This window comes from Monodelphis domestica, chromosome 1 (assembly GCF_027887165.1).
Source record: "Monodelphis domestica isolate mMonDom1 chromosome 1, mMonDom1.pri, whole genome shotgun sequence".
Classification (NCBI taxonomy): Eukaryota; Metazoa; Chordata; class Mammalia; order Didelphimorphia; family Didelphidae; genus Monodelphis; species Monodelphis domestica.
The window spans coordinates 701,569,446-701,593,119 of NC_077227.1; the positions used below are offsets into that span (position 1 = coordinate 701,569,446).

Genomic DNA, 23,674 nt, shown 5'->3' on the forward strand with positions numbered 1-23,674 from the left:
TTTCCCAAACCCTAAAAAGGGAGTTTGACTTTTTTGGACTTGCTGGCTCCTCGCAGACAGACGCATTGGACACAGAAGGACAGACGGCCTCTACTCGCGAGCTGCCTTGATTTCTGGAGAAGTGGGAGTTCTCTTCGGCGAGGGCTTTACAATTCTTCTCCCCCTTTCCACCCCATCCCCCTTCGTCCTGCCTTTTGGCTTTTCCCCCTCGTCTCTCCTTTCCTTCTCCTTTCTCCAGGCAAGCGGGCTCCAGGCTGCGACCTTCCCGGCAAGTCGTCCCAGACCTCTAGATTTCTGTGAACCAAACCTGACCCAAAATCTATTTCGGTTTAGCCGGCGTTCCTCTTTGGGTCACTTCAAAGGATGCTGATTCTTCGCTGCTGGGGTCGCTGAGAGAACTCCGCTTGGATTTGGGCTACGTGTGCCCGAAGCTCCGTCTCTCCCACTCCCTCCAGTGCACTCGAGACCATCTCCGCGGCTCTCACACCAACGCTTTGGGCTCCCCCGCCTCCTCTGGGGCTCTCTCCTCCCTCCCCTGCCCCCTCCCCTTTGCCCCTGCCCGTAGTCCCAGTGCAGCCCGCGGGGGAGCCGTCTTCCAGGATGCAGGCTCGCTACTCGGTGTCGGCGGACCCCAATGCCCTGGGAGTGGTGCCGTACTTGAGCGAACAGAACTACTACCGGGCGGCGGGTACCTACGGCAGCATGGCTAGCCCCATGAGTGTCTACTCGGGCCACCCAGACCAGTACGGGGCTGGCATGGGCCGCTCCTATGGGCCTTACCACCATCACCAGCCCACGGCGCCCAAGGACCTAGTAAAACCGCCCTATAGCTACATAGCTCTCATTACCATGGCCATCCAGAACGCACCAGAGAAGAAGATCACCCTGAATGGCATATATCAGTTCATTATGGACCGCTTCCCTTTCTATCGGGAGAACAAACAGGGTTGGCAGAACAGCATCCGCCACAACCTCTCGCTGAACGAATGTTTTGTCAAGGTGCCCCGGGACGACAAGAAGCCGGGCAAGGGCAGCTACTGGACCCTGGACCCGGACTCCTACAATATGTTTGAAAACGGCAGCTTCTTAAGGCGGCGGCGGCGCTTCAAAAAGAAGGACGTACCCAAGGAGAAGGAGGAGCGGGGGCACCTCAAGGAACCGCCTCCCCAAGCGCCCAAAGGCGCCTCTGCCCACGCAGGAGCCCCCCTTCCTAGCACCGACACCCCGAAGGAGGTAGAGAAGAAGGTGGTGATCAAAAGCGAGGCCTCGTCGCCCGACCTACCAGTCATTACAAAGGTGGAGACTCTAAGCCCAGAAAGCGGCAGCGCGCTTCGGGACAGCCCCCGCAGCGTGGCCTCCACGCCGTCTGGCTCCACCGAGGGGTCGCTGCCTGACCACCACCCGTCCGGCAACGGGCTGTCTGGTTTCAGCGTAGAGAACATCATGACCCTGAGAACTTCGCCCCCGGGCGGGGACCTGAGCCCAGTGTCTGGCAGGACCGGGCTGGTGGTGTCCTCGCTAGCGCTGCCTTATGGTCAGGGACCCCCGACTGCCTACAGCCAGCCCTGTCCCCAGGGCGTGGACACAGGAGGAAGCTACCAATGTAGCATGCGGGCCATGAGCCTGTACACGGGTGGGGAGAGGCCATCTCCCATGTGTGGCCCCGCAGTCCTAGAGGAGGCCATGTCGGACCACCCCAACGGCACCACGTCGCCCCTGAGTACGCTTGGCCTCGCGGCTAGTCAGGAAGGTGCTCTGGCTGGCTCGGGTCATCACCATCCCCAGCACCACCCTCACCACGGGCACCCACAGCCGCCACCGCCACCTCCACCTCCTCAGCAGCCTCCGCCTCAGACCGGCGCGGCCCCCGGGCAGGCGACCTCTTGGTATCTGAACCACAGCGCGGAACTGAACCACCTTCCCGGTCACACGTTTGCAGCCCAGCAGCAGACTTTCCCCAACGTCCGGGAGATGTTCAACTCCCATCGGCTGGGAATCGAGAGCTCGGCCCTCGGCGAGCACCAGGTGAGCAGCAACACGAGCTGTCAGCTCCCATACCGATCCACGCCCTCCATATACCGCCACACCACCCCCTATTCCTATGACTGCACTAAATACTGACTCCCCAGACCCTCTCCCTTTGCTCCAGCCCGCCTCGATGGCTGTCCCCTCATGCCCAGCCGGGGGCTTTTACAAACACTTAAGGCTGCAGAGACGAACAACAGTTGGACAAACTTATGAGCAGACCCGAGAGCAGAGAATCCTCTGAGACTTGTGCAGGTAACTTAAAATCGCTGTCCCAGTTTCTGGGATTCCAGACCAGCCAATCCGACTTGCCAAAGAGAAACAACTAACCTAAATGAACCAATCTTTATTAAAAAAAAAATCAGTCCCCGCCTTTTAAGCAGAATGGCTACATTATGCTCAATTCTGGGGTCTCAGAAAGTAAGTTACGGACCAATATTATAGCGATCGTTATACGACTTTCTCTATACCCGCACATTGTGCTGTGTGCGAGTATATGGAGTATACGCGTATGTATGTGCTGTGTCCTTTTACGTTCTCTTACTGTGCTGTAAAGTGTGTGGAATTCTAATCAGGCTAACTCAGAGCCATTAATATAATATTTAAAGTTGAGTTCACTGGATTTTTTAAATGTCCCCCAACAATCTCTAACTGACCAGTCGAATACAAGTGATTTGTACTTTGTTGTTGTTGTTGTTCAATTATGCAATAGACTTTCTTTCCACTTCGGGTTCTTCTCATAGAACGAGTAAATAATTTATTTTTGTTGGTGGAGAAAGAAGTCAAGTATCTGATAATTTTTATTTACAAAGTGTGATGTTTTGTATAGTAGACTCGACCCTGAGCATTCCTTAAAAAATTAATTTTTAAAAAATTGCTTCACCTCTGTTTGTCTGATGTGGTCTTGACTGTTGTACTTACTTTAAAATAAATCCATGTTGTTTCCTTGCTCAAGGCTTGACCAGTGTGTTTGTGTCTTTGCATCTCCCAAAAGTTGCTTTATTAACACACCTGTCTTTCTTATTTTTTCAAAATACAGGTGTATACATGTGTATAATGCACATTTTCTATATAAATTTTATATGTGTGCCTGTCTAGCTATATCTATCTTTATCAGTCACACATAAATGAAGGGGAACAGCCTCAATTTTATTGATTGGTTTCTTGATTTATTTTTTTAAAGGAACAAGTTTGATATTCATCATAAATCTCAGGAAAATAAAGTGTCACAGAGAAAAGATATTTTTAAAATTAGAAATCAGTCTTAATCAGTTGCTAGTTTTGCAAAAGTCAAAACTGAATAGAGAAATGCCAATAGATTTGAATAATTTTAAGTCTTCCAATTTAAGGAAATGAGGCAGAGAAAGGATAAATACTGTGGATCTAGTCTGGATGTTTTAGTTTTTTACTGTTTTTCTAAATGGATTTGAACTTACAATTCTAGGACTCTAGAAAAGGAGCAGGCCTAGATGCTGGTTCATTAGGTTTTACATTTCTTTCATTTTACTGGTAAAATCAATGCTGATCCCATTTCTGAAGCTAGAAATCTGGTGGAAAGTATTCAGTAGTTTCAAATTTAATTTGCAAATGCCTAATCCCCCCAATCCTCTTCCCTATCCCACAGAAACACTTCTATTTTTGTCAGAAAAATAATGTTCTAAATTTTTTAAAACCAAGAAGTCTATCCCTACCCCACGCCACTCCCGCTTAGTTTAAAACTCAGAGACTTTCATTTCTTTCACTTCTCTTCATCCTTCCTTTCCTCTCTTCTATTTTATTGATCCCTCTAAATATTCTGGGTAAAGCACTATCTGAAAATAGTGCATTTTATCATCTGCTTCAATCTCTGGGAAAATTTTCCCTATTTCCTTTTATTCCAATGAATGCTTCTGCCTCTTCTTTCGAAGACAGAATCTTGATCTATTTCCTCTGAAACAGGTGAAATCCAGAATTTTAATATTAGTTTGTGAAAATACTATTTTGATGGCAAGGTGATTTACATTTTAAAGGATTTTCCCCAAGATTGAGGTGGTATTTTTCTAAAAGTGACTTAGGAAAATTATCTGACCCTGGGATTGGTCTTTAAATGAATATGAGAACAGATGCTGTGATCTAAAATAGCTTTGGAAAATATCACCACTGGAGCAGAGTTCTGTGCTTCTTATCCTAAACATTATTTAAGAGAGTATGGAAGAGGGAGCGTCAATAGGTCTCAGGTGCTTCTAAGTGGCAGAGATGGGAAGATGTCATTGGCAATTGATGGTCCAGTTTCAGTTTGATGCCCGATTTCTTCAAATTATTGGAACATTCAGAGAAAGAAAATAATATAACTACGAGATTCTAAGTAATAGAAATTTTATGGTTCTAGGAATGCTCCAGACTGAAATTTTTGTATTAGATGCTGGAAATGCTTTCCGATTTTAATTATCTGGAGATTCAAGGATAAGTTTAAGTGAGGTGGTAGGAGTGAAGAATGAAGAAAATGAAGAAAGATTGGGGTTGGGAAGAAAAAAGATACACTCACAGGTACAACAAAAACTCTAAAGGTCATTAAATTCTGCTAAGAATTCACTCCAGGACGTCATTTTCTCTCCCCTGTCCCAGTAACTCCTACTGTCTGGGATTAATATATATTGTTCTGGGTGAATGGGTAGTTCATACAAGGGGAGAGGATACGAGGGTAGCTACTCAAGGCCAACCCTCCCAAACTCATAGTTCCCAGTAGAAGGCCCAGCAGAAACATTAAAATAGTGTAGTGTGCACTCTTTTGGATCCCAAAAAGACCAAGACTAGAACTTTGGGGAAATGACAGTTTGTGGTGAATTATATGGGGTGCATAAACTGCTCTGTTCTCTCAACTGCTTTTCAACATTTCTTCCAAGAAGACCCAGATGGGACTGGTGACAAATTAGGAGGCCAGAAGAATTTTTACTTCTCAGGAGCCTCAAGTCCACTAGCCTCCTCTTTGGCTAACCCCCCAGAACTTGGAAACATATTAAAGTGACTCCAAGTCAGGCTGGAGGCCCAATAGTTGGGGGGGCACTGGGAAAGGATCAGGCCCTTAGCAGGCTGAACCTGTGACTTTCTGGCCTTCCGGATGCATAGGCTGGGGGTCCACCAGGAGTTCTTCTCAACTTCAAAATTCCTGACAACTGAAACCCTCAGAATGAGAAGTGCTTTCTGCTGGACAGTTCCAATGGACCCCCTCCCCTGTCCCACTCCCCTCTCTTGCCATTTCTTTCCTCTCTAGCCACTGAAGTGGATGGAAGAAACAAGCTGAAGGAAGTCTTGGAAAACTAAGAAAGAAGTGTGTTTACTGGAGGTGAAGGGGTGTGTGTGTGTGTGTGTGTGTGTGTGTGTGTGTGTGCAGAATCCACTGGGCTGCAATTAGGGACTGGGGAGGGGAACTTCTCCACAGTTTCTTGAAGTCCTCCCCAAGTCAGTCAGCTTTGGGAAGTAATTAAATGTTCCCCAAAAGAAACCAGAACAGCTCCAAAGAAATTGAAGTGATCCTTCTAGCCAGGTGAGAGTTAACCCTGAGGCTACCAAGTTGTTAATCTCTGGACCAGTTCTAACAAAAAGCAAAAAATCTAGCTCTATGGTGGTTTAGAAATAGGAATGAGCACGAAACACCAGAATGAATTCGGGAGCCTTGGAATCAATGTAGTAACAACTGATTTCTTTTCCATGTCAGTGTCTTGGAGGATTATAGTTTAAGGGATTTTCCACTAGGCCAGGGTTTCTCTAACAGACTCTAAAAGATCAAATGGAGGGGGGAGGTCCCCCCAAACTCTACAGTCCCTGGAAAGGTAGTGCATGAATGTGAACCTTCAGTTTTCTCAGGCTTTAGCCTGCAGGGTAGTTCGTCTGCTTGTAGGTTCCTTGTACCCAGCCCAGATTCAGGGTGTGGAAGGAATGGGGTAGTCCTATAACTGTTGGGATGGTATGTATATGGGGTGGAGAGAGACTAAGGGGAGTGATATAGCTGAGAGCCATCTACCATTAGCTCGGTAGCTCAGTCGCTAGTTTGATTCTTTTCTCAGTTCATTCTCCTGGTTTCAGGGAAAGGCATTTGAGAGTCTGGCTCCTTTCGTCCACAAAAGAAGAAGCCGAAGTTAAAATAGGAAGAAAAAGGAAAAGTTTGAGTCCCTTCCCTCAGCATTTCATACAGTCTCCTATAGAACAGGCCTACAGTTTTTAACAGGCCCATATTGAAAGGCAAGTTGCAGATCAAGAGAATTTTATTAAACGATGGGGTAGGGATGCAAAAAAGGTAGCCCCCAACATTTCCCCTTTAAACCCAGCTCCTCCCTAGGCTCTCTGCTTTTTTCCTCTGTTCCCTCCAAAGATTCAAAGGTGTGTGTGTGTGTGGGGGGGAGGGGTAAATCTGACTGCAGGAATTGGATCAATAACCTTAATCCAAATCAGAGGAATAGCAATGAAGCAGGATATGGAGAAGCCTTTGTTGTTTTTTCCTCCTCTCCCTCCCCCCTTGGAGGTTTGTGGCCTTGGATCTGGTGCAATGCAGTCTCCTATCATTCATTTCTTTTTTGTGACTGTGCGATCCAGGGATGGACGAAGAGACCGACTGATTGACGGACAGGCTGACAGAATCTTGCAGACGTGTGCCACTGTGAGCAATGTACCCGGGTGAGAGGAGGTTTCCCACTGTCTCAGCTCAGATCATTTGAGTGCCTGGAACAGGGTTTGGTACTGAGGAAGGCGGACTTCAGACGGCCATCACACAAGTAAGCTGGCCAAAGGTCCGCTGGCCTCCCAATGAAGGTGATGGATGTTTCAGCTCCCTAGGAAGGACTCCTTTGGCTTATTCCTCTTTCGCCGCCGATTTGTCCGTAGTCAGTCAGCGCATTCTTCACCTCGGCCCCACACATATTTGACATGCTTTCAACGGCGTGACTCTATTAACTGTTCTTCTTTTTATTGTGCCGCACGCCTATAATGACCTCTCTGAGGCGTTTTAAATGTTTTGTTTTTAGAAAGGAGCTCGCCTCCGAGGGAACGTTTCTCACTGTGTGCAAAGACAGGTGATTCCGCCGTCCTGGAAAGCTACTGGAGGGTGATAAAAATAACACATCTTAAACCTTTAAACCTTTCCCTTCACATTTCCCGAATTCTTGCTGTGCAACGAGAACAGGGCGACAGTCGTTCCCAAGAGCTAGGCTCCCAAATTCATTCGGAAAGCATTTATTAAATGCCTACTGTGTGTAAAGCTCTAAGGCTAGATCAGCGCTGAGAAATCCACCCCGAGATTTGGGGTGAAGGCTACCTGTATTCCCAGTCCTATATAGTAGACTGGGCTTCTTAGTTGGCTAACCTCCGTATTTTCTTTCTTTCTTTCTTTCTTTCTTTCTTTCTTTCTTTCTTTCTTTCTTTCTTTCTTTCTTTCTTTCTTTCTTTCTTTCTTTCTTTCTTTCTTTCTTTCTTTCTTTCTTTCTTTCTTTCTTTCTTTCTTTCTTTCTTTCTTTCTTTCTTTCTTTCTTTCTTTCTTTCTTTCTTTCTTTCTTTCTTTCTTTCTTTCTTTCTTTCTTTCTTTCTTTCCTCTTTTTTCAAAACCTTACCTTCTGTTTTAGAATCAATACTAAATATTGGTTCCAAGGCAAAAGAGTCAGGCAATTGGAATTAAGTGACTTGCCTAGGGTCACACTGCTAGGAAGTTCTGAGACGAAATTTGAACACAAGACCTCTGGTCTCAAACCTGGCTTTCATTTCGTTGACCCACCCAACTGCTCCAATCTTATTTCTTAATGTTAAGTGTGTGATCATATATTAAAGAGAGAAGAAAATTACAAGAAAAAAAGAAGGGGAATTTCTTGTGTTCAGATATTGTTTCTAGTGTAGGGATACTTAATTTTTTAGCACTCTGGGAAGCCTAAGAACACTTTCTCAGTATGATATTTTTAAATTCATAAAACAAAATATGTAGGATTTTATGAAGAAAAGAAAACATAGAAAATTAATGGTATTGAAATATAGTAACCTGTAAAATTAATGTTTATAAATATTTGTATATGTATGTGTGTTTGTATGTTTATGCACACAAATGTATCCTCAGCACTGTCAGTGAGGGATATGTATGTGTGTTTGTATGTTTATGCACACAAATGTATCCTCAGCACTGTCAGTGAGGGAGTGAGTACTTAGTGTATGAGCATGTGTATGAGGTTACTTCAGTCAGGGGATTTGGTGCAATAGTATCTTTGGGTGGGGTGCAACTGCTTCCAACAAGATCTTAAGTGAGGGAGGCCTAAATCCTTTCCTGTGTCAAATAAAGTTCTAGAGGTGAAAATGAAAACTTAATTTTAGCACCACTTCCCTCCCTTATTGTAGAATGAACTCTTTTCTCTTCTTTTCTGGGGGTGTGAAAATCACCCCTTTCCTAGAGTCTTTTCTGATGACTAAGCTGGCCCAATCACTCTTACATAACACTATTACAGTGTTATTTTCAATCAGGTGGCCATCCCTATTTTTTTACCCCTTTCGGCTAGTTTCTACTGAAAGTCAAGTGGAAAACGGAGGTGTTTATTGAGATAACAAGAGAAATGTTTCAATTATCTGGATATTTCAGGCAAAAATACTTTGAGTATTTGTGTGGGAGAAGGAAAGTCATCAAAAAGAGAAAATAATATCTTTCTCCACTGACTGAGCCAAAATGGAGGTTATAGGCAGAATCTTTGGTTTTTAAAGATTTAACACCCAAACAAAGGCTTAAATTCAGACTCACAGAACTCAAGGAAGAAAACCCAAGGGATTACTTTCTTTCCTAAAGGGTCATATCATTATTGAGTGTCAGAGCTGGCTGTGAAGCCAGGAAAATCCATAATCAAGTTCTTCCTTTGAGGTGTACTAGCTTTGTGATCCTGAACAAGTCATTTAGCTCCAAGCACCTCTCTTAGGTTATATGTAGTAGAGCTGGTACCAGGCTGAATTGAGAAAAGGATTTTTTTTTTTAATACAGGAATTTCCTATACCAATGAGATCACTGAACTGACAATTAATCCAGCAAAATAGATCATCTCCCCAAACCCTTATTTTAGATGGACGAAACTAAGTCCAAGGCAGGATTTATTCCGTGGAAGAACCAAGATTTTAACCTAGCTGTTCTGATTGCCAGTTCAGTGCTTTTCCCATCCAGTCTTCAGTTAGCTTCCTTATTCTTTCTAAGAAAAGGACTACAGTGTAAGGATACTTCTGAATTAAGTTCCTGTTCTTTCTATTGACTCTTCAAATTCTGCCTTTTTCTCTAGCCCTTCACAATTTATCTTATTGTAAATTCTCATTGATACTCTTTAATGTGTTCAAAGCCCATGCTAGCTGTTATGGGAAATATAAAACATAGCTAAGATATGGTCCTTGTCGCCCTACTTGCTTATAGTATAGTAGGTAGATAAGAAACCAAATAGTCACTAACAGTATCTGTTCTGTCCTCTCCAAGTCCCCCCTTCCCCCCCCCCCCCCCAGGCCAGGTCTAGGCCCCAACTCCAAATTCCATTTGAACATTTTAGGATTTAAATGTTTCAAGCATCTGTATACTGACACAATTGTATAGGAAACGCCAGGATTATTTTTAAATTTTCTCCCAAGTGATTGGCAAATTGAAGATACAGCCTCGCTGGTGTCCATTATTTTCTCATATGTCTTTCATCATTATTTCTAAAAATGATATAGAATGCATACAGCCTGGTTCTCAATAGTCTCATGCTGTTGGAGATGATAAGTTATTTTTCACTTTAAAAACAAAGTGCATTTTTATTACTAGAATCACTGAAATTAGAAAAAGAGATTGATGGGGTTTTGGTAATTTGAACTTTTATCATTTAGCCTTCATAGAGTATTTTTAATAGTGTGCTTTTCAGTGTTGTGCAGAGGCTATTTTATTCAGACATGTTAGACTAGAGGATCTCTGAGGTTCCTTCCAACTCTGAGAGCCTATAACATTCTATTAAAAATATACAATCATTGCCTCCTATCCCCCACCCTCCTCCTAGAAGTAACTGTGATGGAAAGAGCCCTGGGTTGAGAGTTAGATGACTCTAGTACTAGTTTTAGCTCGGACACTCACAAGCTATGAGAGCCTAGGCAAGTTACTTCTACTCTGTGGGCTTTATAAAATGTCAGCAGAGTAGCATTTCAATGACCATTCTTGTGCAGTCTCTTGCCTTGTACAGAATTGAACACACTGCTCTAACTCTTTTCCTCCTCCCTCCCACTTAGGAGACTAAAGCAGACTTGGAAACTGCCTCGATGACGGTTTTCTTTAAAATCCTGCTTGGTTTCACTGGAATACTAGAGGTGAGGAAGGGATGAGCATCTTGCCTCCTCTCAGACACTGAAAGGCTGAGATCCCAGGGCGCCCAAAGAAGGGACTTGTAGCCATTTTGCAGTACAGTTTTCTGTTGTGATTTGACCCTGGCCAACAGCAGTCACTCTAAAACTTTTAAAGTTCAGCCTCAGTGACTACGGAGCCCAGGAGGCAGGCTTCTGTTTCTTAGAGACATCAGACAGCAGCAGGAGCAGCACTTCACCTCCCCTCTCCCCAATGACGTAGTTTTCTGGAACCTTTAGGGTCAGAGGATTCTCACAACACCTTCTAATCTCATTTCTTGTTATCTTACAATATTCTCCTTCTCTTTACATCTCCCTCCCCGAACTCGAGTACAGATTTGCAGGTAGGTAGAAGGTACCAGACAAAGGAAATGACAATCGGAAATGGGGAACTGACTTTTGCCCAGTAGTGAGTCAGAATTCAAACTCAAGCACTCTGATTCCGTGTCCAGTGCTTTTTAAGCTACAGATCTGGAAAAAAGAAGTGGCTATCACTCCCTCCTCTCCCAGAGTGAGAGTGGTGGTCTTTACAGCCACTAAGGGCAGCCTGGGTTAGAGACGGTTGCAGCTCCTCCTCTCTTTGCCTGGAGCGCTCCCATTCCAATGAATGCAAAACTGGAGGGTAGACTGGGTTTGGGGAAGAGACTTTCTTTGGGCTGAGATGTAACATGGAGCAAACTTTGAGAGTGAGCTACATCAGCGCTGCTAACTCGAAAACCTCTGGGAAACTCTCAAACCAGAGTACGTCTTCCTCAAAGGTTAACTGTTAGGTTTATCTACTTTTCTTTCTTTTCCTCTTTCTCCCGTAACTCCTACTGTGTCTCCGCCTGTATCCGGGCCCTGACCATATAGGGCAGTATTTATTATTGCAATAATCCCTGCTCAGCTTCTCTTCAGGAGACGCCCAGAGTTAGCTTAGCACCAAAGGCAAGACAAGAGGGCCGAGCGGTGGGAATGTCTTCAGCGTGGCTGAGAAGCCTGTACAGAGGACGGAGCAGAGGAGTTGGAGTTAATGTTCAAGTATCTTGGGAACTACGGTGCAATTTGAACTTGAAGGGAGGTGGAGCCATTTAGTAGATCCGGACAATCACTTTCGGGAATGGAAGTGGAACTGGTTGCTGAGGTGTAATACCAGCGGCCACTGCAACTGGGGGATCCCAGCAATGAAACGGGGCCTCGTGGCTTCTTGGGCAAGTGATATCATCTTTCTGAGGCTCAGTTTTCCCAGCTATAACACGGGAATAATAATACTTGCACTACTTACCTCACAGGGTTGTTGTGAGGAAATCTATACAAATGTGAGTTATTACTGTTCTTTTTGTTTTTCTTCCCTCGGCTTCCATTTCCCAATTAAAATGCAGTTTAGCTGGGAGAGGATTAAGTGAAGTGTTGTGGTGTGGTGGGTGATATTCATTCGACCATCTGGCCTTCCTCCTTCTGATACTGTACTATAATAGCTAATATCCAAGTATATACTTTAAGTAGCTATGCTATTATATAATTGTATATTACAGCATTTTGTGGGCTAATATTTTATATCATACTATTATTTGTCAAGACCTGTGATTTCAGTGGGAGCTTCCAGTGGTTGGAATCTTGCTAATGGAGACCTGGCAACTCCTCTACAACTTAGGAAAGTTGTCAGGGGTGGGAGGGGGTCACTCAAAGTGACTTGTCCAAGGTAGCACAGCCATCACATATCAAAGGCCAAATTCGAATCCATGATTCCCAAGTCAACTCTCTAGCTACTAAATCTCACTGTTTTTTCTTTTGCTTATATAATGATGATGATGTGATGATTATAATAGCAGCTCATGTCTCTCCAATACAAGCACCCAGTGAGGTAGCCAGTGTAAGTATGTCTTTCCCTGTTTTTCAGATGCAAAAACTGAGAATTATATAGCTGAAATGACTTAACCTTGAGCCCCTATTAATGTGACCTGAGATTGTCTGAGGTTGTGTTCCATCTAGGACCTGGCACTCCAAAAGCACTTTTACAAGCAATAATAATAAAGTCAGTAGGACTAAGGAGGGATTTGCTGGATGATGAAGCTGGGTCTAGGACATGCAGAAAAAAATCAAGGAGATTTTCAAAGCTACAGATTTCCTAATTTGAACTGATCTATTTGAACCATAGTCCAAGCTAGTTCTGCAGAGGGGTCTTGAACTTTAAGATGCCCAGTAGAGCTGACACCAAGGTATAGCTTAGCTTGCCTCCCTAGAGGTCCTTCCTGGACTGGTCCTACCTGAGCTCCTAGATTCAGAGTGAAGCCCCCACTCCTAGCTCACCTCTGGAACAAAAGCACCAAGATACCATGATTTGGTGATTTCAGTAAGGCCCTTCTCTGGACCTCAGTTTCCTTCTATGAAACATTATACTAGAATCTGGTAATAGATAATCCATAATTTCCTTTCCGTTTTTAAATGCCCTGATATGAGGAACAGAGTCCACAATTACCTCCTACCAAGCTACACTCCTAGATGAACCTTTTCCCTGCCTTGACTCCCTGCCTTTTCTCCACTCTGGGGTCCTCTCTCATTTTACTGAGTAAAGCACTAATTAAATTTTCTTAGGATGCTTAAATTGACCCGAGTCGCTGGAATAGGGGATCATAAATAGCTAAGTGTTGCATTTTGCCTCTACTACTCATTTTGCCCCCAGGGAGTGGAGGAGTGCTGGCAAGGGAGGGGAACCCTGACACCTCTTGAATTGCCGTCATTCGGGACCTTTGATTCAAACCGTGACAGCGGCAAATTAAAAAATAGAGAGGGAACATTTATACCCCCCAAAAGGGGGAAAAATGCACGCAAGCATCCCAAATGTTTAATGTAATCACCGGCCAGCTGTGTGCACTTGTAAAGTTGTTATAATCCCCCTCCTTGTTATAAACAGGAAAGGACAGAATATAAAGCAACAGGCCTGCATTCACAAATACCAGCTTTCCCCCTGAAGCCTGCCAAAATCCCCCTTTTATGGTGCTCTTCGCTTGCAACCTCAGCCTGGCCAGAGACCTCAGTTTTGCTCCCCCATCCCGATAAAGCTGTTATTAAACCTCTCCCAAACTTGCAGTGCCCAGATCACCCCGGAATACCTCCACCTTTTTAGATCCCCAGAGCCCAATATTATCGAACTCTTCTCCTCCTAGATTGGTTACTAGGGCTTCTCTATTTCCTCCTTCCTGGCTTCACCCCCTAGGAACCTCAAATTAGTTATCTGGGATTGAAGTTATTTAGACGAGACTTGACAGACGTCTGAAAAATCTGAGAATCCTGGGAGTTTTGTTGCACCCACACTCCAAAAACATTCCCCGTGTCAGTCTCCCGGCATCTTTAATGCCAAGCTCCATTCCCTTCTCCATCTCCTAAAACTCGTGGAGATTTTCCTTCTCTCCTCTTCTCACTCCACTGGTCCCCTTAAAATATCTTCTGAAGCCCTTGAAAGTTTTTAATAAGGATCCTCTGTCTTCCCATAAAACAGGGAAGAAGAAGACTATTCTCTGTCCTTAGAGAAGAGATGGGTGGGTGGCACGAGGGCTCCCTCCTGGCCTGCACTCTTCTTGGGCCATTTTTCCCCTTGATTAATCTTTTCACCCCCACCTCCTGTCTCTCTGGCCTGCTCGGACCCCGGGCCGAGCCGCAGCAGTTAACATCCTGCTTTGCTGAGTTGTGTGTGCTTGCAGCGTCAAGGGGTGGACGTGATATTTCAAACATCAGATCAGTGCGTTTATATATTGGGTGCCCGGAAATTTTTCCAAATAAACACAGCTTGATTCAACTTGGGTGGGCAGACTTATCAACAGACTAATTCTATAAACAAATGAAGAAATAACCCAGAAAACGATTGGCTGGTATCAAAAAGACACGTGGAGAAAAGCTTGGAGTTTTTCAGCAATGAAATTTTAATTAATGTGGGTGGGCTGAGAACACAACGATTGTTTATCATAGACAATTTATTTTCCAGTGCTAAGTCAACATATAATAGCAAACTTACAACAATTATTTAACATTTTTAAAGGCATGAAGAAGGGACACAGCGAGAGCTCGGGAGTTCATTGGGAAAGGAGGCAGAGCTGGAGGGAGCTGGGGTTGCAGGCTCGTGGCTGGCTCTCCCGGGCTTGGGGAACCTCTTCCTGGCTCTCTCTTGCCTTCTCCCTTCGGGACAGCCTGGAGCTCGCTTAGCCTCGCCATGACCCATCTCTACAACCACCACCTACCTCCGCTGGTCAGCCCTTCGGTGTTGTACGTGTACAGCCCCGAGCGCCCGGGGCTGTCCCTGGGCTTTTCTCCTCCCGCTACTCTGGTTGGAGCTGGTCGGGCCGAGCCCCCCCAGAAGCCTCCCTACAGCTACATCGCCCTCATCGCCATGGCCATCAAAGATGCCCCAGACCAGAGGGTCACGCTCAACGGCATCTACCAGTTCATCATGGACCGCTTTCCCTTCTACCACGACAACAAGCAGGGCTGGCAAAACAGCATCCGCCACAATTTATCCCTCAATGACTGCTTCGTCAAGGTGCCCCGGGAGAAGGGCCGCCCAGGCAAAGGCAGCTATTGGACCCTGGACCCCCGCTGCCTGGACATGTTTGAACACGGCAACTATAGACGGCGGAAGAGGAAGCCCAAGCCCGGGCCCGGGGTCCAGGAGGCCAAGAAGGGAAAAGGGGAGGTGGAGGAGACTGGAGCCCAGGTGGGCCGCAGAATCAGGCTGGAGGAAAGGGAAGAAAGTCCTGTAGCAGCTGGGGGAGGAGGGGAGAGAGGAGGAAGACAAGGAGGGGGAGGAAAGAATAAAGGAGGAGGATGGCGTGAAGGAGGAGATGGAGGAGGGGGAGGAAGGAGTGAAGAGAGAGAACTAGGTGGAAGAAGTGAAGCAGGAGGAGGGGGAGGAAGAAAAGGAGGAGGGAATGTAGGAGGGAGAGAAGGATGTGAAGAAAGAGGAGAAGGAAGTAGTGAGGGCTATGTGACCAGCCCAAAGGGAGCTTCCCAGGGGCATGCTGCCTCAACTCCCACTCACCCCTCCACCAGATGCTCCGTCCCCTTTTGCTGGCCCAGCCCTGGCCTCCTTTCTGTGGTCCCGGAGGACGCTGCGCAGGACCGTCTCCAGAGAGATGCTGTTATCTCAGCCCCGGCAAGACTTGGACCCGGACGACCCTGCCCCTCCAAAAAACGCCGACAAGACCAAAAGCTTCAGCATAGACAGTATCCTGGCCCGGACACAGAGCCAGAAGCAGGCTAGAGGAGATGAGCTGGCCGGGGCAGCCAAACATGCTGGGGAGTCGCTGTCCGGAGGATGCTTCAGCTCTGCCCTTTTTGCTAGCTCACCCGGCCTCTGCCCGACTTTCAGTGGTTCCCTGATGGTCGATTCTCAAGTTCAAGGGCGACTTTACCAGCTGGGGATCCCTCTTCTTTCATATTTCCCGCTCCAGCTCTCTGACACGGTCTTTAATTTCCAGTAATAGGAACCGAGACAGATTTTGTTTCTCTCCTGTCTCACCAAAGCCTGGAACCTGTCCCTTGCAAGGGGCGCCAGCGACTGACCACGACTGAAGCTGGTGAAAAGCAAATTATTTTAACTCTGCTTGTTTATTTGTTTGAAAGGCATTTGCCAACCTGTGCGTTTAGGGAAGTTTCAGCGACTCCCACGTGGAGAAATGAACAGCTCAAAAAATTCTCCCATTATGGGCTGGCTGGTTAATCCTTTGTAAACCAAAATCTCTGTTCTCTGCACTCTTCCTTCCCTTTCTGTTCAGATTTTGAATGTTCTTAAACTCGGTTCCAAGAGGCAGCTGTTTGCTCTTTCCCTCCCCATCCCACCCCCACCCCCACCCCACCCCCACCCCCCTGAAAGTTTTATTATAGGCTACCAAGAGACAGCATGCACACCCAGGACCATATAAGTCTATCTCAAAACTAAAGTTTAGATACTGACTAATCCCACTCCCTGGCCTCCACCCCGCTCGCACTCCCATGCCCTCACTTCCTGACCACTTAGGTATGATAGACTACAGTTGTAACACAATATAGATTATGGAGCCAAAGCAACTTCAAGTTCAACTGTAGGTTTTCTCTGGCCTAGGGGTTTCAAGGCTGTTTGTGGAGTAGGTCAGCTGGGATGACTTTGTGAGCCTCTTGGGTGGCTAGTGTATCAGGCTCTAGATGCCTCTCACTATAACAAGTCACAGAGAAAATTCCTCTTGCCTTGAGTGGATTTACCAGAGATGTTAAGAAAGTGGAAGTTGTCTTCTCATTTGGACAACAAATAAGATCAGCCAGATCTTTGAAAGGGCTGTTTCCTTTCTTTCCAGATATATGGTTCAAGGAATGTATTTTATTTCTGCTATAAATAATGGACTTAAAAAATAATCGTTACTGACCTTTGAAAACTTTTATGCTAGCAGCCTTTAGTATGAATGTGCATTCTAGCCAATAAAATGTTTTGTCCATTTATACAGTTCATTGTTGAATGCCCATTCTGTTATTTCTGCAACTGAAAGTAGTGGTTTCATGCACTATTTTTGTTAGGTTTTAAAGAAATAAAATATTTCAAGGGACTCCCTAAGAAGGGGAGGGGAAAAGAAGGTGCCTCATATATTGCCAGACACATTATTTTCTTTTAAAACTCTAGGCAATTTTCCCACTTCTTACATTGTTTCTGAATCTGGTAGTGAAGAAGATACAGAAGAAAAACAGGAGAGAGAGGGAGAGACAGACAGACAGACAGACAGACAGACAGACAGACAGAGACATAGACAAAGAGACAGAGAGATAAAGACAGAGAGGAAGAGAGGTAGAGAGAGACAGAGACAGACAGAGAAGAGACAGCCAGAGACAGAAAGACAAAGAGAGATGAGAGAGACAGAGATAGACAGAGATAGAGAGAGACAAAGAGACCAGGACAGAGAAGGGAAAGAAGGAGAAAGAGAGAAAGGGAGGAGAGAGAGACAGAGGGAGTACTTTGTTAGGTTGCAAACACTTTGGAAACTTCAAGTTTTTCATTACAAAGAGAAAGACTTTGAGTTTTCTGAAAAGATGATTTCCTATTTCTTATCCGACAGTCTCCTATTCTGTGCCCTGTCCCCAACCTCCAGTTAAATTTACCTTTATAATAATAAAAGCTGAACATTTATAAGGTGCTTTATGGTTTGCAAGTTGCTTTAACAATCATTATTTTATTTTTATATCTAGAGAGGCAGATAGTACCAGTATTATTAATCCCACTTTACAGACGAAGGAACTAAAGCTCAGAAAGATAAATGACTTGTCCCAGGTGACGCAGTGTGGCAAGGCAGGGAGAGAAATCCAAGGCTTCTGTCTCAAAGGCCAGAAGTTCTTTTTCTTTATACCACTGATAGCTAAATGAATACTTTGACCAAGTGATTGGAGGTCTTACTGAGGAAAGACCCCTGTCTGTAACAAAGATCTGATTCAGAAATTCGAGTTTCCCAGGGCTCAGCACAGCCCAGGCTGCCTTTGAAATGTCTCAACCTCTTATATTGGATATATTTGGGTTTCACTGGAGTTCAGAAGCTTGACTTCCTCAGCCTTCAAATAACTTTTATTTTATCTGATGTGGGAAAGTACAGAAAGTCATTGAATCTTTGGAGGTAGGAATGACCTTCAAGAAGTTTAAAAGGGATTTCTAAAAAAAAAAAACTTTAAAAATGGTTACTAGAATATTATTAAAATAAATACAATAATTAAATGAAGGATATGTCTAATATTGGGCTATATTAAAAAGGCATTTCAGAGCAAATATATTTTTTGGACAATTAAAAGTTTCAGAGAAGATGATCTCTCATCTATAAATCAATAGGACCTGAATGAAGACTGGGCTTGAACAGTTCATGAAGACTCTCTCAGATTTTGATAACAGTTTAAAAAAAAGATGAGCTTGATGATTTCCAGGTGCATCCTTGCTTTTGAAGTCCTATATAAATCTTTTATCTATAAATCAATCAAACTTTATAAAGCACCTACCATGTTGCAGCACTGAATTGTGCTGGATTCAGTTTGATTCTCACTGGTAATTTACAACATTGTTGAATATACCTCTGTCATCCATTTTTTTTTTACTTCCAAATTAACAGCATCTGGTGAATAAAATTGTTTTTCTAGTAACCTTTATCTGTTTGGTTCAATGGGATTATTGTGTGAAATAAACAAACAGTGTAATAGGAATGAGGTTTTCCGTTACAGCCATGATTCCTGATGCCGTCCATCTCAGGAGGTTTCCAGCCATCAGAAAGACTTTTCATTTTCAGTTAAGTACAGAAAAAGGGAGGAGCCCAATTCAGAACTCCAGAATACCCAAGTCTTGAAAAATGCATCCACTTATTCTACTCAACAGGTACAGTACATGTTTTATTTGAAGTATGTTGGAAGTAGTGTTAATTCTAATGTTTCCTTCCTTCCTTCCTTCCTTCTTTCCTTCCTTCCTTCCTTCCTTCCTCTTCCTTCCTTCCTTCCTTCCTTCCTTCCTTCCTTCCTTCCTTCCTTCCTTCCTTTCCCTTCCTCCCTCCCTCCCTCCTCCCTCCTTCCCTCCCTCCTTCTTTCTTTCTTTCTTTCTTTTTTCTTTCTTTCTTTCTTTCTTTCTTTCTTTCTTTCTTTCTTTCTTTCTTTCTTTCTTCTTTCTTTCTTTCTTTCTTTCTTTCTTTCTCTTTCTTTCTTTCTTTCTTTCTTTCTTTCTTTCTTTCTTTCTTTCTTTCTTTCTTTCTTTCTTTTCTTTCTTTTCTTTCTTTCTTTCTTTCTTGATTAATGACTTGTCCAGGGTAACACAGTTAGCAAGTGTCTGAGGTCAGATTTGAATCTCCTAACTCCACATCTGGCATTTTATTAATTGGGCAGTGAATTCTTACATTTTCAAGTTTGATTTCTCACCATAAGGTATGAGAGAGAGAGGGGGCGGTGTTGATAGGACATTACATGGGGAGGGGACTTGAAGACCTGGGTTAAATCTTACCTCCCATACTTATTACTTGTGTGACCTTTCTGTGCCTCAGTTACTTCATCTGCAACAGGGAAAATGTTTGACTTCTAGGGCTCCTTCAAGCTCTAAATATATATAAATCCCATGTTTAAGTAATTTATGAGAGAAGTCATTTGGGGGAGTCATAGAGTACTTTTTTCTTTATTTATTTGAAAAAAAATTGTTTCCCCCCAATTACATATAGATACATTTTGAAACAATAAACTTTCTGACATTTTGTGACAGAGCTCTTTTAAAAACTGACATGATATTTAGAATTAGAACAGTTTCACTTATAATAAAAAGTTTCCTACATTGTTATATTTATGCCAGAAAAAGATATATATATATATATATATATATATATTATATATGTACTTATCTGTATGTGATATAGCATAATGTTGAAAATAGAAGACAGATATTTGTGTTTATTTCCTGAATACAAAGTAGCATAATGTTAAATTTGGAGGAATGGTTTAGAACAGTGATGGTGAACCTTTTAGAGGTGGAATGTTGGGTTCCCCCCCCCCACCCCCACCAAGTGCTGTGCCTGCCCCCCAGACTTCATGCTGTTCCCCATCCCCCCCACTGAGTTCTGGGTGCACCCCACCCCCTTACCCCACACAGGGGAAGAAGAAAACACTCCCATTTGGCTGCTAGGCAGAGGGGTGGGTGATGTGAAAAAATGTCATCAGATCTGGTAGAGAGGGGGAAGAGAGCAGCTCAGCTTGAGTCCTCTTGCCTTTCTAGTAATAAACTTGGGGGGGGCAGTAGTGGGCCCACAGAGAGAGTTCCTTGTGCCATCTTTGGCACCCGTGTCATAGGATTGCCACCACTGGTTTAGGAGTTAGAAAGAAGAATATAGACTAATTGATTTAGCTCTGGAATGACCTTAGAGATGTCATCTAATAAATTCCCATTCATTTTAAAGATAAGGAAACTGGGGGCCCAGATACTTTAAATGACTTATTGGAGGCTGAAAGGAGCAGAACTAGGATTTGAGCATAGGTTCCCTTACTCTAAATACAGCATTTCCACTAAAGGAGATCTTGGTATCTGAAATATGTCATGGTGTTATAGAAGGATCCTAGTTTGAGGGTCAAAGAATCCAGGTTCAAATCATGACTTATACTTTTTAGTTCTGCAACCTTGGGTCACAACCTTTCTGGACCTCAATTTCCTCATCTTAAAAATTAGGGGACTGAACTAGATTATCTCTGAAACCTTTTTTGACTCCATACTATGGGGTAACCATAGGCAAATAACTTAACCTTTCATTGCCCTAGGAAGCTTTCTAAGTTTCTGGTCTTTATTGGTGAAAGAAGTTTCCACATCAGAAATTTTTACACTGATTCAATCACAGATATGGACATTCACAGGTAAATATCAGGGATGTAGTGTGAGGTAGTGAAATGAAAATTAATTTTGGAGTTTTGGAAATCTAAGTTGAGACCCCAGTTCTCTCCTTTTGGTAAGCTGCAGAAATTTGCTGAAGTTTTTTTTCTTTTCTCAAATAAGGCAGGAGGTAGGATGGGGACTAGATTATTTCTAAAGCCCCTTTCTAAATCTAAACTCTTATGGACCCTTGATGTCTATATATGTGAAATGAAATTTTATGATCTTATTCTCATGCCATTCAATTTTGAAGCTATGTCTATTTTGGACACAAGTTTATGGACAGCTGAGGTTATTTTTCAGATAATTTAGGAGTGCCTTTTTAAGCTATCAAAGAAAAAACTGGGATTTTTTGTTTAATTCACTGATTATCTCTGATGTTAGTCAGCTTCAGTACAACATTCATTCAATGGTTCTTGACTCTCTCTGTGTATATAAATAAGACTATATTATAAATATTTGTAAAATATACAATTATATATGTTTTAAATATATCTATATAGTACAAGCATGTCTTTCATCCCTCAGCTTTTTTATTCATACATTTTATTTTTCTGTTAACTTATTTTTGAATATATTCCTCTCCATACTAAACTATCTTTCTGCATTAATTAATAACTGTCTTCTCATGTTACTCTGAATTCTTCATATTTATCTTTCTTTATGACACAGTAATATTCCATTACATTCATTTGTCCAAGTTTGTTGAGCCATTGTTTAATCAGTGTTTTTAGTTCTTTGCTACCACACAAAGCATTGGTTCTGAATATTTTAGTAGACATGGAAACTTTTTTTTCCAGGTTCATAGAGACTGAGGTTCAGAGTGTTCCCAGTGTCTTGCTGTAAGACTCATAGTAGGTAAGTAGCAGAAGTGGAATTTGAACCAGTCATCTGATTCTAAATCCAGTGTGCTTTCCATTGTATCACACTGCCAATCTTTGATCTCTTTGGGAGTGTATGTCTCGTAGGAAGATTTCTGGGAAAAAAAGATATGGACATTTAAATTCTTATTCCAAATATTTTCTCAGTACATGACACTTCATAACTTCTCCAATAGTAAATTAGGGTGCATCTTTCCACAGTCTCTCCCCTCCCCCAGCTTTGATTAGTCCCATATTTTGAGCTCTTTGCTAATTTTCCGGTTGTTTGAAGAAGTCTCCAAGTTATTTTGATTTGCATTTCTCTTATTATTTGTGATTTGAACCATTCTTTCATATGGTTTAGTTGTTAACAGTTTATAATTCTTCTTTTAAGGAGTGCTTTTTAAAAATATCTTTTGATCTACTGGGGGAATAGTTCTGGCTTTTATATATTTGTTTTCATTCCCTATGGATCTTGGAATGTATTTAATTTTTTTAAAACAATTCATTATTCAGTCAAATGCAGGCAAATGAAAAGAATTTTCACCTTCCTTCTTTTTGATCAGTTAATAGTGTGCTATTAAAGCCTCTTCTTTTTTCAAAATAAGGGTAACAGATCCAGGAGCCTGTGAAAAACTACCTGACTTGAACTCTGATATTACACATGTGTTTATTTGAATATGCATGAAAATAACAGGTGTGGGTTATGATCGCTATCTCATACATATAAATGCATTTATACAATTATCAATGTCATATTAGATGCATGGAAATCTGTCCATTTGCAGATACGCAAACCTGAAGGGCCCTGCCCAAGGCTGAGTCATTCTAAGCCAAGCAACAATATTACTTTTGAAAAAGTTTGTTTCGCTATTCTACACAGCTTAAGTCAGGAGTAATCTGATATTGGTGTGTATGAAAAAAAGCAAAACAGCAAACTGGTTACATTGCATTTTAGACAGACAGCCTTTGGGAATTTTACCTCTCCCAGACTTTGAAAGGACGGCTAGGTGTCACAGTGGATAGAGCGCTAGACCTGGAGATGGGAGAAACTGGGTATAAATCTTGCCTCAGACACTTCCTCCCTGTGTGACCTGAGGCAAGTCACAACCCTGTTTGCCTAGCCCTTAAAGTTGTTAGAAAGAAAGAAAGAAAGAAAGAAAGAAAGAAAGAAAGAAAGAAAGAAAGAAAGAAAGAAAGAAAGAAAGAAAGAAAGAAAGAAAGAAAGAAAGAAAGAAAGAAAGAAAGGAAGGAAGGAAGGAAGGAAGGAAGGAAGGAAGGAAGGAAGGAAGGAAGGAAGAAGAAAGAAAGAAAGAAAGAAAGAAAGAAAGAAAGAAAGAAAGAAAGAAAGAAAGAAAGAAAGAAAGAAAGAAAGAAAGAAAGAAAGAAAGAAAGAAAGAAAGAAAGAAAGAAAGAAAGAAAGAAAGAAAGAAAGAAAGAAAGAAAGAAAGAAAGAAAGAAAGAAAGAAAGAAAGAAAGAAAGAAAGAAAGAAAGAAAGAAGGAGGAAGGAAGGAAGGGAGGGAGGAAGGAAGGAAGGAAGGGAGGGAGGGAGGGAGGGAGAGGGGAGAGAGAGAGAGAGAGAGAGAGAGAGAGAGAGAGAGAGAGAGAGAGAGAGAGAGAGAGAGAGAGAGAGAGTATCCCAAGGGCTTTTCTAGCCATCCTAAGACAATTAAGACTCTTCAAAGTACAGATTCACACATATCACAGAATCATAGGACTGTTAGAACTAGGGGGTATTTTGGCAGTCTCTAAAAATGGGGGCTAACTGCATGCATGTGAAAAATGAAAAGAAATGGATTCATGTTCATATATGTATAATACATATCAGTATATGTCTATGCATAAGTATGACTATGGATTATACATGTGATTTTATTACTTAATATTATGGCCAGGCTTTATGCTGTCTGAATATTTTAAATCACTTAAATCAGAAGGGTCAAACATGTTGTCCACTACATCACTGAGGGAAGCCTTTATCAAATTAAAATGTATTTGGGGCAGCCAGATGTCTCATTGGATAGAAAGCCAGGCCTGGACAGAGGAGTCCTGTATTCATATCTGCTGGCCTCAGATACTTCCTAG

The 23,674-nt window shown here is 42.9% G+C and overlaps 2 protein-coding genes across 2 annotated transcripts; both read left to right on the forward strand.

Annotated features, from left to right (window-relative positions):
• On the forward strand, positions 1–2,979 carry FOXC2 (forkhead box C2). Its single transcript, XM_001365854.4, has one exon. The coding sequence runs from the start codon at positions 601–603 to the stop codon at positions 2,119–2,121; it is 1,521 nt and encodes a 506-aa protein (XP_001365891.1). The 5' UTR covers positions 1–600; the 3' UTR covers positions 2,122–2,979.
• Positions 2,980–13,144: 10,165 nt separating this feature from the next.
• On the forward strand, positions 13,145–15,601 carry FOXL1 (forkhead box L1). The gene has a single exon (XM_056818536.1). The coding sequence runs from the start codon at positions 14,555–14,557 to the stop codon at positions 15,599–15,601; it is 1,047 nt and encodes a 348-aa protein (XP_056674514.1). The 5' UTR covers positions 13,145–14,554.
• The last annotated feature ends 8,073 nt before the right edge of the window (positions 15,602–23,674 follow it).

Coding starts and splice junctions, on each gene's coding strand:
- FOXL1 (XM_056818536.1), top strand. CDS start 14,555: ATGACCCATCTCTACAACCACCACCTACCTCCGCTGGTCAGCCCTTCG.
- FOXC2 (XM_001365854.4), top strand. CDS start 601: ATGCAGGCTCGCTACTCGGTGTCGGCGGACCCCAATGCCCTGGGAGTG.